This window comes from Dendrobium catenatum, unplaced genomic scaffold, assembly GCF_001605985.2.
Source record: "Dendrobium catenatum unplaced genomic scaffold, ASM160598v2 fragScaff_scaffold_1220, whole genome shotgun sequence".
NCBI lineage: Eukaryota > Viridiplantae > Streptophyta > Magnoliopsida > Asparagales > Orchidaceae > Dendrobium > Dendrobium catenatum.
Window position 1 is genome coordinate 10,733,047 of NW_021319682.1, and position 13,961 is coordinate 10,747,007.

At 32.5% G+C, this 13,961-nt stretch overlaps 1 protein-coding gene across 6 annotated transcripts; it reads left to right on the forward strand.

Annotated features, from left to right (window-relative positions):
* Positions 1-1,942: 1,942 nt before the first annotated feature.
* LOC110100397 (serine/arginine-rich splicing factor RS41) lies at positions 1,943-13,419 on the forward strand. Of its 6 annotated transcripts, XM_020827883.2 has the most exons (8): positions 2,003-2,093; positions 2,189-2,222; positions 5,920-5,985; positions 9,320-9,434; positions 10,691-10,803; positions 10,885-11,120; positions 12,654-12,935; positions 13,035-13,419. In XM_020827883.2, exons 4-8 carry the CDS (start codon positions 9,326-9,328, stop codon positions 13,057-13,059), a joined length of 765 nt encoding a protein of 254 aa, XP_020683542.1. In that variant the 5' UTR covers positions 2,003-2,093; positions 2,189-2,222; positions 5,920-5,985; positions 9,320-9,325; the 3' UTR covers positions 13,060-13,419. The 6 variants fall into 6 exon arrangements, with proteins under 6 accessions (XP_020683541.1, XP_020683544.1, XP_020683543.1 ...); XM_020827885.2 differs by lacking the exon at positions 5,920-5,985 and having other exon boundaries at positions 1,991-2,093; XM_020827884.2 differs by lacking the exon at positions 2,189-2,222 and having other exon boundaries at positions 1,999-2,093.
* Positions 13,420-13,961: the final 542 nt, after the last annotated feature.

Sequence of the window (13,961 nt, forward strand, 5' to 3'; positions counted from 1 at the left end):
TTATAATTTAGCAAATAAGAAGCATTTCATGTTTTATAGGTATATATATGACTATCAACACTATTGAAGTTGTTCTTAAAGATGTCAAATCAATTTTAAAGGGTCAAGTCGTGACAAATGACACGAAGCAATTCATTGAAAAATAATATTTGATTTTATATTCATGGTGCATTTCGCTCGACCTCTTCCACAAATGATAATGTTATCGAACAATGCTCTGAAAAATAATATCATATAAGCCAAACATTTTTTATAGATTTTTTGTCTATTCCACATAAGTTAATGTTATTTAGCAATACTCTAATAAAAATATTTGGATAGGTTAAGCATTTTTTATGTACTTCTCTCAACCTTTTTCACTCATATTAATGTCATCGAGAAATATTCTGAGAAACAACTATCAATAAATTAAACATCTTGACTGATTTCTCTCAATAATTATCATAGGTTAAAATTTGGAGTGCCACCTCATACTAACAAACTAAGAACAAATAGCATCATTTATTGCCGATAATATACATTATTGGAATCATTTTAACTTTTTCTGATCCTATAGGTTTTTCCTCCGAGAATTTTCCTTGTAAAAATCATGATATCTCTTGTATCTCTTTTTCATTTGTTTGTGTGCTAAATATTCATGTAATTCTAATATAATACATTTTTTGACTCTACCATCTTGAATATTATGATATACAACTAGTATAATATGCAAAGATTAATAACATGTGACCTATATTCAAAATTTTCATTTCTCTTTTAAGAAAGTGATTTTATTTTTTAGGGATATTGATGTTATAAGGCACACATTGGCATTCAAAGCTAGCTATCATAAATTTGATCCATAATCTTATATATACTTTTAAGATATGATTTAATATTTAGTTTTATAATATTGATTATTGTTTTATATTGGAAACATCCATAATTAAATTTGAAATTATATGAATTTTGATTTCAACAAATCTACAGTCAATAGAATGTCAAGTCAAGACAAAACCAATGATGCTGAAGGCGATACAATTTGATCCAAATGAACCAGAATTAAGCATTTAAAGCATATTTAGAAACTTTAAGATATTACTTGAAGCACAAATGATCTTCAAATTATATATGCTTATAATCAAATTGAGAGACTCAATAAGATGAATCTAACATACTAAGTTCATTTGATTCCAGGCTTTTTATAGCATTTGAATGTTGAATAAATGATATAAGTTTTAAGGATTTAACAAAGGTCACATAATGGAGTGTTATAAAATGTTGTCTGAATTTAATAAAATACCACTCTAAGAAAAGTATAAATAATAGTCTCATTCTAAACATGAGGGAACTTAGAGATTTGAAAAACTCTAGAACTCCTCACGACATTTGATACTATAATTACCACCAGTCATTGCCACCATACGATTGTGTCATTCGATCGCTACCTTTCGATTGTTACCATCTAACCATCATCATTTGACTTTCATAGTCAATTCTGTAATATTACTTATGCTTGATATTTATTCAAAATTAAGATGTAAAGTTATCTATATCATTATAAATTTATTAGTACACAATAATATTAACTAAAATAAGTAAATTTTCATTTGAATGTAACATCTAAAACAGCAACAGCATTATTAACATTAAGAATTGTAGAATGTAAGTATATCAATAATCTTGGTCGGAACTCTAATTAACCTCTAATTAGAAATCTCAGTCAATAATTTTCAGCCAATTTCCAACTCCTCGACTTGATTGATGTTTAGATCAAAATCGACTCATTTGTCAAAAGATAGTTCGCCTTTATAAATTATATATAATTTATATATTATTTATTTATATTATTTTTTTAGGAGGAGATGTATTTTATTGCGAATCAGAGGTGACCGGCCGCGGTCTGGGCCCTCATTGCATCATGAACCTGCAGATATTCCTGGCTATGATGATCTAACTACGTGTCAAATTGTGATTAGTTTTATGGTCGGAGATAACCCTACTCTGAGTCATTTTGGATCAGTTGACTGTGGTCGTTGCCTCGGAGCAGCCAAGATCGATCGAGCGCTAGGGTTTTGGTCGCTACCTTCAGGGTTTGCGATTTTTGGATCGGGGTGAGCAATCTTGCTAGTTCTCCTCTTCTTGTTTACGTTTTTATGGATTCGTTCTTTCTTTCGTTATAATTATTTATAAATTTGTATTGTGCAAGTGCGATCTGAACTTGGAGAATTTCTTCTGGGAAGGTAGGGAAAATCTCAAGGTTGTTTTGCGTTTCAATAGTGGTTATTTTCTCTATTTTCATGATCCTTTACGGTGAGTTATTTCTGTTAATGGCTTACTTTGTTTCATCACTGGGGTAATCCATAAATCTTGTTTTTGAAGTAAACCCCCTGCCCTTTCTTTAAATAAGTCTGCATCTTTTCTAGTCTACATGCACTTTCTTTTTAAAATGTTACTAATGCTCCATAATCTAAGAGATCATCAAAATTTGAAATTTCTATAAAGTGTTTTTAAAATCCCTATCAGTTCTCAACACAATGAAGTTGAATTGATGGAATGCTGGAAAATCAACCTTCCTCCAACGAAAGATATGATTTCACTAGTGAGAAATCTTCTTAAAAGGGGACCTTTGATTGTTGGATTAGTTCATGAAGGTTGCTGCCAATCTGATTAGCCACTTTAAAGATGTTTATGAGGAGGAACTGCGCTCATGATTTGGCTTGAGATCCTGGAAAGCTCCAAGAGACCGTATTCATTTAAGTATTGACGACCTGATCTCTTGATGGAGATTACTAGTAGTGGTTGATCAAGATTGGGATAGAAAATATGCATTGTTGAATGATGATAACGATAGCATGATAAGCATGCCCAACCGACCTTATTAGTCCGACCAAGTAAGGACTGAGATGAATTTTAACTTTCAAAGTTGTTCAAAATAAGTTTATATTTTGAATTTTAAATTCAAGATTTACGGAATTTGTTCCCTTTTTGAGAGAAGAGAAAACATTAGTTTGAAATTTTTTTGGCTGTATGCTATGCAATAAAAGTCAATATGAGTCTCTCTCCAAAACTTTTTTTTTCTTTTGTTTCTGAATTTCTTAGCGCATCAATGCCACCATCTCTCCCATATTATTGTTCCTTAATTTCAATATTTTGGGCAAGGATCTAATTGTTGACTCTAAGTTGAGCTTTACTTGATTAAGTTCACAATAAGCTCGAGCTTGATTAATAATTTGACTCTTTTTAACTATTAATGCCATGAACTAGGTAGATTTCTTGCATAAATGAATACAAGGATTTAATAAATTTATATCATGAAAATATCCTTAAAAGGATGGCTTTATGAGTTAAGTCAGGTCGAGTATGAACATGTCTCATGGCCTATTAACTTGAGCTCATAAATGAATCAAGTTTGAGCTAGGTCGCAAGTTGGATTGACTAAGTTACGTTCCATACTCTTAGGAAAAGTATGGAAAAGAGAAAATTAGTGGGAATGGGAATCACTTTAGGTTCGGAAAAATAAGGGAAAAGCTTAATGAAATTTAATTTTAAAGTGAAAATGCTTTTTAAAATGATTTAACATCGTCGATGCCAATTTAATGTATAATGACCTCAAAAAACTACATACTAATTAAAGTAAGATGGAAATGATAGACCACGAAAATTAGCCACATAAGAATGCTTGATGTTTTAACAAGGAAATTATCTATGCTAGAGGGGTTTTAGGTCTCATGCTTGAAGGATCAAAATTTTGGAATACCATCCTTAATAAAAGTTGTTGGTGCTATTAACTATCTTACATAAATCAAAATATTCATATTATTCGATAAAAAAATCAAGGACAAGTAACAAGCTATTAATAAGTTACTTATACATTGCCAACAACAAATATCATTGGATAAAATAATAAAGTTATTATATGGTAAAAAATTAAAATTGCTCAATATCATGACAAAATAAAAATTCATAATTTTTGTCTACATTAGAAATACTATTGCCTCATACTTGTTTATTAGATGTCTACATTTATAAACGTAGCCAATGATGTTTCCAATAGCATGCATCGTAGCTTTTGAGAATTCTTATTCAATGAAGATGCTTTATATGTCCATTACAAACATTTGTTATTTGATGTAGGATATTCTAGGGTTTTGGATTTCTAATGCAAACTAAATTGAATGTAGATTTAGATGCAGCAACCAATGCCAAAAATATGCAATTTTTGCGGGAAATAAGTTTATGATCCTAGAACAATTGAATACAACTTTTGATGAAAATTGAAAATAGTATCTCCTTCCAATGAAAATGTTTTGATCTTTTACTAGAAATTGATGGCATGAAAGCTAAGGATTTTGAAAGCCACACTAAATAAAAAATATTTAAGTTTTATGCAAAGAAAGAAAATCAGATTGTAGTGAATTGGATATCATTCAATTATGATTTCAATGAATGAGAAAAAAATAAAAATATTAATAGATAGAGAGAAAGGAAGAATTGAACATAATTAACCCAAAAAAGTCTCTCAATGGATCAAGGTGATATCTTCAAAATTTCCTAAATCCACAGTTGGTAGAGGAATATAATCCTAAGAGGAGAAGAACAATTTCTACATGTAAAAGTATTAAGCCATTAAAGTCTCTTTTGTATGAATCATATGCATTTTATTTTTAACCTTTTGGAATGCAAAATAGGATTTGAGAAAATTGTAGAAAAAAAGGGCTTGAAAGTTTGAGTTGTTTATTTCTTAAATGGGAATTATGCACAAAACTATATGAAGAATAATTGATAATGACTAAATACAATAATTCAAAAAAAAAAATCCAGCAACTATCCATCCACATTGGGGCTTGCTTTATTGCGTCAATCATATCCCCATAAAGCCTTTTTATTTTCTTTCTTCTGCATGGATTCGTGGGAGAGTTGTTTCCTTGCTTCTACAAGGGAATTTGAGGCCTCTTTCCTTCTTAGTTTTTCTTGTCGGCCCCAATAGGCCCTTTAACAACCCCCTACCCCTCTTAAAATTGGGTGGTATGGGTATGCCATCCCAAGTTTACTTACAATATTTTTGAATGTGGTGCTGTAGAGTCCTTTAGTGAATATATCAAACAGCTAGTTTTCTGTAGAGACATCCAAAGTGCAAAATTAAATCTCTTCCTTCTCTTTTATGAAATATTTATCCACTTTCACATGTTTGGTTCGATCATGCTGCACACCATATTTATCGTCATAGTATATTTTCATAAGCTCTTCCCGCTTACTTTTCATTTCTTTTTAAATAATATTAATCCACAACTCACACATACTTGGAGCAATTGCTCTTAATTCAGATTTAGCGTTAGACCTTGAAACAACATGTTGTTTCTCTCTTCTTGTAGATAATTCTTTCCTCAGGGTTTAATTTAAGGTACCTAAGAATTTATAAGTTGTTTGAAGGCAAGATGTTTTTGATTTGTGCATAAATTGACTTATAAGATTTTTATAAAGGCGATGTTTAGATGAGTGTGACATAGATATATTAATTTTTCAATTAATTTTTAATATTGTCCCGTGTTCACCTCTATTATTTCATCTTGTGTTTAGTTTCGTCTTTGTTCAATTGGAGTTTCTCAAGGCTTATAATCATTTATTTTTGTTTCCCATGACATATTTTTGTTGAGAATGAAATTTTCTTGTTATGACTGAGTGTCTTTTATACCCAAAAAGTATTTGAGTTTTCTCAGCTCTTTGATTTCAAAATTTTTAGGAAGTTTTTTCCCGAGTGGCTTATTTTTTTGTCATCACCTATAACAATTATATTACCAAAATATATAATGAGAAATGAAAATTTTTTAATTATTATTGTTCTTTATTAAGGGAGTATGGTCTCTTGGATTTGCTTGTATATTGCTTTAATCATGAATTTTGTAAATATGCCAAACCATATTCTTTGGGATTATTTAGGATCATTGTGAAAGAGCTATCAAGCCCTGGTGGAGGATCATATAGACTTATTATAAACATCTCCATGTAAGAATGCTTTTTCTACCTCATATTATTATATTTACCATTTAAGGTTAGTGATTTGAGATATTAGGATGTGAATTGTATTCATTTTTGCAACATGAGCAAATGTTTCTTGATAATGAATTTCTTGGGGATTGAGTATATCATTTCGCTACTAATCTTGTTTTATGTTATTCCAGGCTTCTATCTGTACTATATTTTAATGAAACTTCATTTGCATCCTATAGTTTCTTTCCCCTTTGATAGTCTAACTGTCTTGCATGCGTGATTTTTACTAGAGCATTTATATCTTCTCTCATGACAATCTTTAAATTCTTATTTTCAAGTGTCTCAAATAGGATTTGTGAAATTAGAGTTGATGCTTGTAAGACTTATTTGTAGGAGGAAACTTTCAAAAGGATGTTTATTGGGTGATGAGATACATAGGAGTGGTGTTTGGTTGATTATTGCTACCTAATGATGGATCCTAGTCTTGAGCTTGATGGATACTTTAGTTGGGCTTATTCTTCCTTCTATAAACCTAAGGAGGTATAATGATTGGACTTTGGAAAGTTGGAATGTCAAGATAGAAGATATTAGCTTCATCAAATTTATTTTCTAGTTGGTTACTCTCCCCCATAGAGATTAAGTTTGTTTGAAAAAAAAATTATTTTTCATCAAAGATGACATCTTTTAAAGTGATACTTTTTTAGGGTGTTTAGATGATAACACTTATTTAATTTTTTAGTGGATGAATACTCAATAAAGATAATTTAGAGGTTAAGCTTACCCATATGTTATTTGTGATTTGTGTATGCGGACATAAGTAATGCACCCAAGGAATTTTAAGAGTAAGTTATTTGCAAGGAAGAGTTTTTCAAGGTATTAGAACATTTGAAGCAATCACTCTTGAGGGAATTTAATTGATTATGTATGTGGTGGATAGAACAACTTGTACAAGTATGTTTTTGGAACTTGATATTTAAAAAGAAGTGTCACGTTGACTTCCATAAGGTGAACATTTTTTCTTTTTGCCACTCTTGATGGTGGGGAATGTCAGCATAGGAGGATTAGTGAATGAGACACTTTATAAAAGAAAGAATATAATGTTTTATTAAAGTAGCTATTGATGTTATCTGTCTGAAATATCTTTATATTAGCTTTGAATTGATTTTTTTTTTTAATTATGGTATTAAACATGAGGTAAATAATGTTGGCATATCATTTAATATAACTATATAATTCAAGTTCGCTCATAAAAAAAAGGTGACAAGTGTGGCTTAAAAAATATTAGGGATTTTGAAGGGTCCCCAATTATTAGAATGAATTGTCATAAAAAGATTAGAGGATGTAGAATCACTTTTAGAAATGGAAATACAATGATTTTTGATAATTTTATAAGTTACACGATGAAAATTTTTAATGTTCATATTCATAAAAAGGTAAAGAAACATATATTATAGGGTTTTGAAAGGGGTTGTCCTAGTTTAGAATGATGCTCCCATATGGTTTTTGTATTGAGAGTAAAAATTAAGGATTATGACAAGTGATTTCTGTCTTGAAGAAGATATAGCCATTCTTTTTCTAGCTCAGCTAATTTTTTTCCTCGTCTGAGGCCTTAAAAACACATACAAATTGATTATTAAAAATATATTACTTTGTAGTTGTGATCCTTGGTGGTTTTATGAATTGATAGAATATTTATTGCAAGATAAGGAATATGTAGTATGTTGTCGAGGGTAAATGTGAGAGAAGTTAGAATATTCCGTTTACCTGAAACAGTTGTTAATGACCACTTTTTTTATTACTAGGTTAGATTTTGTAGGTTTGGAAAATGTTAAGTGGCTCTTGAATATGAAATTTAAGTTTTAGGGGAATTATTTGAGGCATTAAAAATACAAGAGCTAGAAGTTGTGTCATTTTGAGTTAAAGCACGATCCAAATGATTTTTCTATTGAGTTGAGTAAATTATTGAGCTTGTCAATTTCTTTTGGATTGAGCCATTTTGATTTTACAAGACAGGTTTGCAACTTTAGTTCATAAATCTTGATTTTGTAGAAGAACATGTATGACCCATTGATTTCAGGCATCACGGTATTCCATAATCATGTCATGATCATGAACTCAACTTTATCATAAAGTACAAATTTAAGAACTTTCAGCTTCAGAGAAGGATCCACACGATGATGTATCTTTCTCTTCCTTTTAGAAAAGGCTCAACAATTTCGGGCTACTTTAGATAGTATATTCCATTCAAGTGATATGTGGCTTGAAGCCCTAGAATTCATTTTTAATCTAGTCTACATAACTAATAATGGTTAACTCCTTGGAAAGGGAAGTCAAAGAAACCAATCTTGAATTTTTTATTCCTTCAGTGGGTCTTTATATGCAAACCTATGTTGAAAATAATTGGAAATAATTAAATCCAATAATTCAAAAGCACAAACAATAACTCCAACATCTGTTCGCCCTATGGACCTTGCTGGATGTGCCAAGTCGCAACGTAAGTAATCCGATTGCATGTGGATCCATGAGAGAGGTGTTTCTATGCTTAGACGAGATCCTTGCCTAGTCTTACCTTCATAGCCTTTTCCGCTGGCCCCACTTGGTCCACCATCCCTACTTGTCCCTTTGGTCTTTGAACAAAATTTAATGAGAAAGAAGCTACCAAAGAAAAATTGTAGTCTCACTTGGAAGATTTGTGAAACTTACTACTAATCCACTTAACTTGCTATGTACAGATGGAGCTTGCTACTTTCACTGGTAATCAACTGAGTGAAAACTGTTGAAATAGTCACGTCAATCCTACACAACATATATAAAACTTAAATGATAGTTGAAGTTTAATATCCACAAGCTAAATCATAGCTAAAGAAACCTCGCCAAAATAAATAAATAACTTACAAAAACCTTAGGAATAAGATTAACATTATACCTCCAAATTCAAACTCCAATTGACACAGCTAACTTATTACAATTGAAATACAAAATTCTAAATGTTTATTGTTAAAAAAAATATTTTTCTTTTCGACAACTATGGACTTGATATTTACATGACTAATTTTATTCTGTTGTAATGCTAGATATGCTTGGAAATTCCATGGAAATCTCATCTCTTGTATCTCCAGCATCCTTAACTTCTTATGTTGGTATCTTGAACAAGTTTAGTGATTGTTCTTGGACTGATTTCTGGTTGCCTTTCATTGAGGAAGAACTTAATGCTTGATTTTCATTTTGCTGTTATTACTTAATGTTTTGCGCTAATTAAAGCTAACTTTCCATTCCGAGCTCATTGGTTCATGTCCCTGTTGTTTTATGTATTTATTTCTTCTTAATTCAACAACACCTGAACTTGCAGTTTACAATGATGAGGCCTATCTTCTGTGGTAATGTTGAATATGATGCTCGTCAGTCTGAGATTGAGCGACTTTTCAGCAGATATGGAAGGGTTGATAGGGTAGATATGAAGTCAGGTAAGTTAGTTTCTTATCATGATAAAAAATGCCATTATTGAATTTGAATTTTGATGATTTTGTTCTGAGTTTTGACCATGACAATCATCTCACATATTTTGTTTACCTTTTACAAATCATTTATGCATTTCATTTTGCTCTCGCTTATTCACTTGAAAGTAGAATTGATTATTTGGGACTTTGTGCTAAATTTTAGAGCACATGGTCATGATGTGTCAGACCAAAGCTATAAAACGACATTAATGCCTATGGAGGTTTGGCATAGATTCCAATTTTATGCGCTTTTGATTATGGACCATGTTCAGCTAGATATGTCAAGGAGTATATATATATATATAATTCTGTCGGCTATCATGAAATATGAAGGAGCAAGGAGCCGGTGATTAGATTTTGGGAGTGGCTTTTGCAGCTTGTTTTTGGATGATGACAGGATTATAACATGGATAGATGTTAATTGTTTTCCAACAGCTATGTGTTGCTTTACTTCAAATTTGAGATGGCAAGGCTTCATTTTTCTTTATTGAATCTGAGTTGCATGGTACATTTTTTTTTACTTGGCTGTGTTTATTCGACAAAATACATATGGTCATTTCAATAAATGCTGGTGGTTACGGCATTCGGTCTTTAAAGTGCCAGGAGCATTCTTAATGCCATGTAGGCAATGTTGGAATAATATGGTCATTTCTGGACGCAATCAAGTTTTGATGAAGGTCTACTTGTGGAGTTCTGATGGGGAATTAGAGCTAGGGCAAATTTTTAAAACTGTTTTTTGACGTTTAAGCTCCTGTACTCAACATTGTCTTTGCCGCAGGAATGTCTTGGAACACCCATGGGCTGTGCACCGCCTTTCCTGGCCTGTGCGTGAGTTTATCTTATTGTCCTTTTCCGGAGACCCCATCTGAACCACAATTTGCAATGACATTTCATTATTTCGGAAATGTTTTCCAAGATACCATTGCCTCCTATTCCATGACTTTTACCCAGCCTCCTTATCCAATCATGTTTTCCATATTGATGTGGCGACTGGCTGGAGAATGGATGGAGAAGGCCTCCTCTGTTCCATGGCCTACAGTTGTTGTTCTGTGACATCCCTTAGTACATAAAAAGATGTCTCTTCCTGATTAATCTGGACACTAGCTTTAGCTTTTACTCCATGGGCAGGCTTTGTAAGGGACTGATCCAACTCAATTTCATAGGTGAATTCTGTCTGGAGTTGTATTCTCTTACAATGTCTTCTTTATACTTTCGTGTTACAGGGTTTGCTTTTGTTTACATGGAAGATGAGCGTGATGCTGAGGATGCAATCCGTGGACTTGATCGGAGAGAGTTTGGAAAACAGGGACGCCGACTTCGTGTTGAGTGGACGAAGGTAGAAACCAATCCTTGTCCATGTAATGGCTGTTTTTTCTTTATGCTATTCAGTAAAATACTCTTTGGCTTCCTTTTGTAGCAAGAACGTGGTGGTAGAAGGTCTGTTAGTTCGAGAAGATCGGCTGCTAATTCAAGGCCTTCAAAAACATTGTTTGTTATAAATTTTGACCCAATAAATACTAGGACGAGGGACTTGGAGAGGCATTTTGAACCATATGGTAAACTCGTGAATGTTAGAATCAGAAGAAATTTTGCCTTCATCCAATTCGAGTCACAAGAGGATGCAACCAAAGCTTTGGAAGCTACGAACATGAGGTTCATATCAGCACTTCGTCTGCTCAACTTTAATATTAAGCTTCACTCAATATGAGTTTAACAGCCCAATGGTCGAGGAAACATATTTTTGGCAAAAGGAAACTAGATTTTCTGTTGTCCATTTTTTTTTTCTGTCTCTTAAGCAAGGCAAGCATGAAACCAAACTTGTGATGTATTTTTTGTTGTTATTGGTCATTGCTCTCCCTGCCTATTGGTGAATAGTTGAATTAACTGGCTCCAGAAAACAGTAACTTATGATGCTACATGTGAATACCTATTAGTAAACTCCACGTATAATGCTTTAACTTTTTTTTACACTGATTCATCAAGAAGCCTGATCCTTAGTCCTTGTTCAAAAAAATCATGAACAAATAAAGGACCGATTCTCTTGTAGTTCTCTAGTTGGAAAATCAGTTAATTGTAGAACAAGCTATAGAATTCAGTTATACTTCATAAATTATATAGTGATACATCTACAGTGCGGTGATTCACAGAGGACATAATTAGCATATTTGCAGCAGGAAATTATATATTGAGAAGTGCGCTTTCTCCACTTCATATGTATTTTAAATGATATCTGCTGTGTTCATAAATAATCTTTGTTTACCTAATTTTAAATAATATAAGTCATAACCAACCCCGCCCTAAAACCCAAAACCTTAATATCAAAATGCTAAATCTGGATTACCCTAAAATCTTTAAACATTACAACCTAAACCCCTACATCTTAAAACCTTAAACCCTTAAAGCATCCTAAAGGCCTCAGCCCTTTTTTTAACTATATTGATGGAAACTCTTAGTTTTATTTTCATGCTCTGAATTTGGATTTACAGACTGCCTTTTCATGCTCTGAATTTGTAATTGGTGAAGCCTTGTCATGCAGGACCCTTCATCTATACAGCACTAGTTTCTATAGTCAATCTAAATCCATTTAATGTGGTTATCAAATCTAAACCATATCTGTGAAGGCTTTATGTGTTAAACTTTGCTATGGCTTTTTCTAATATTTTATTTTATTTTTAACGGTGATCAACGATAGGTGGATTTGTAGGTCGGTTCCTCCATACACCTTTGCTGTTCATTATAGTGTACTGGCTGTTGTTGATCCATCATAATTGTTTTATATCTCTACAAACTGACTTTAATATAATTTTTTTCTTCTGTTTAACTAAATTCAATGTGCATTTTGTACTTTGCTGCAAGCTATGATTTTATTGTTGAGTTCCAGATCCGCTGCTTACTGAATTGATTTGAATGCAAGCTACTGAATGCTCTGGCTATCCAAATTTAATATGTAGAACTGTAGAAGCAATATTTGCTTGAAGCTCAAAAGGGGAAGCACTTCATCTGTAGCTTACCTTTTAGATCAATTGTTATATGTTAATTAATTGAACTTAGTTCTTGTATTTGAACATCTTGCCTTCATCTTATGTTGCATCGTTAATATTCATGTTTTTTCTACTTGGTGAAGTTTTTTAGGATATCTATAAATGATTTTTCAACTAACTTAATACCCCTAACTTGGATGTGCAGTAAGTTGGTTGATCGTGTTATTACTGTAGAGTATGCTGTTCGTGATGATGATGATAATAATAATGATGATGGTAGAAGAAATGGTCACAGCCCTAACCGGAGAGGCAGAGAGTATTCTTCTCCTGATAGAAGAGGCCGTGGTCGATCTGCAAGTCCATATGGAAGAGGCTTGGAAAGGGATAGTCCTGATTATGGCCGTGGTCCTAGTCCATATAAGCAGCCTGATCCGAGAAGTCCTAAAAATGATAGAGCTGGAAGTCCTGTTTATGAAAGATATCGCAGGTTTACTTTGTTAACAAATTCTTTTACTTTTGAATGTGTGTTGCTTTTCTTTCTTTCTACTTCCAGTTGATCCTTCTTTGCGGAATCTTTGAATTGCAGCCGATCACGAGGAAGCGAGGAATGATATACGATATTGGATTTTTGGTACCACCAACTAAAGAGGATTGCACTTTTGATTCCGATGCATTGCTCTCTGCAAGGAAGGAGCCTGTATGCCATTTCGTTTAATGAATTTATTTTCTTATTAAGTTAGTATTGGATAGTCTGTTGGTTATTTAAGTTATTGGTTTCTTACTGGCCATTTAGAAACTCATCCGCTTTGTGACCATTGTATTTAAAGACAAGGCCACACTGATGAGGGAATATTTTGATGTGCCTTTCAGATTTGTTGAAGTTATGTAGGTCTATTAGGTTTGTTGTGATGACAGAGCTCTTAATTTTATCATAATTCTAACCTTGCTGGAACTGTTTGCATTTTTTTCCATATATTTTTGTGTTTTTTTTTATTTATAGTATTTGATTGTCGACTTCGGAATTTTTTTTGACATAATTTCTTGGTGGTTTAACTGCTGAGTCATCTTTTTTGTTGGTTTAGCCCTATGAATGTCAATTATCTTGGTTTGTTTTTGAAGAAATTATAACCTGTAACAAGCAGAAACAGAGAGCATATGGAAGAGATATCAATAAGAAAAGATAGAAAGAATGAAAAGATAATTTTATCTATGTCTTCTATGTAATACAGTTCATGTATATATAGATACAGCAAAAGGTATCTCAGCATGGCATCAAAAACATCCTGCGGTTCACAGTAACCGAAAGAATATTGAGTGGTAGTAGAAATGTTAAGTTCTGAAGAGAGAGTGGAGCTGGTGAAACTGTTATGCTGAAACAGATTTGTGATCATTCCTAAGGGTGGATTGGCCCTTGCAACTTGATCCTTCAAGGTTAGATGTTCAATTTGTCTCTAAGATAATGATTCTGACATTGGGAAGTGCTTTAGTAAATATATTTGCAATTTGATCAAGT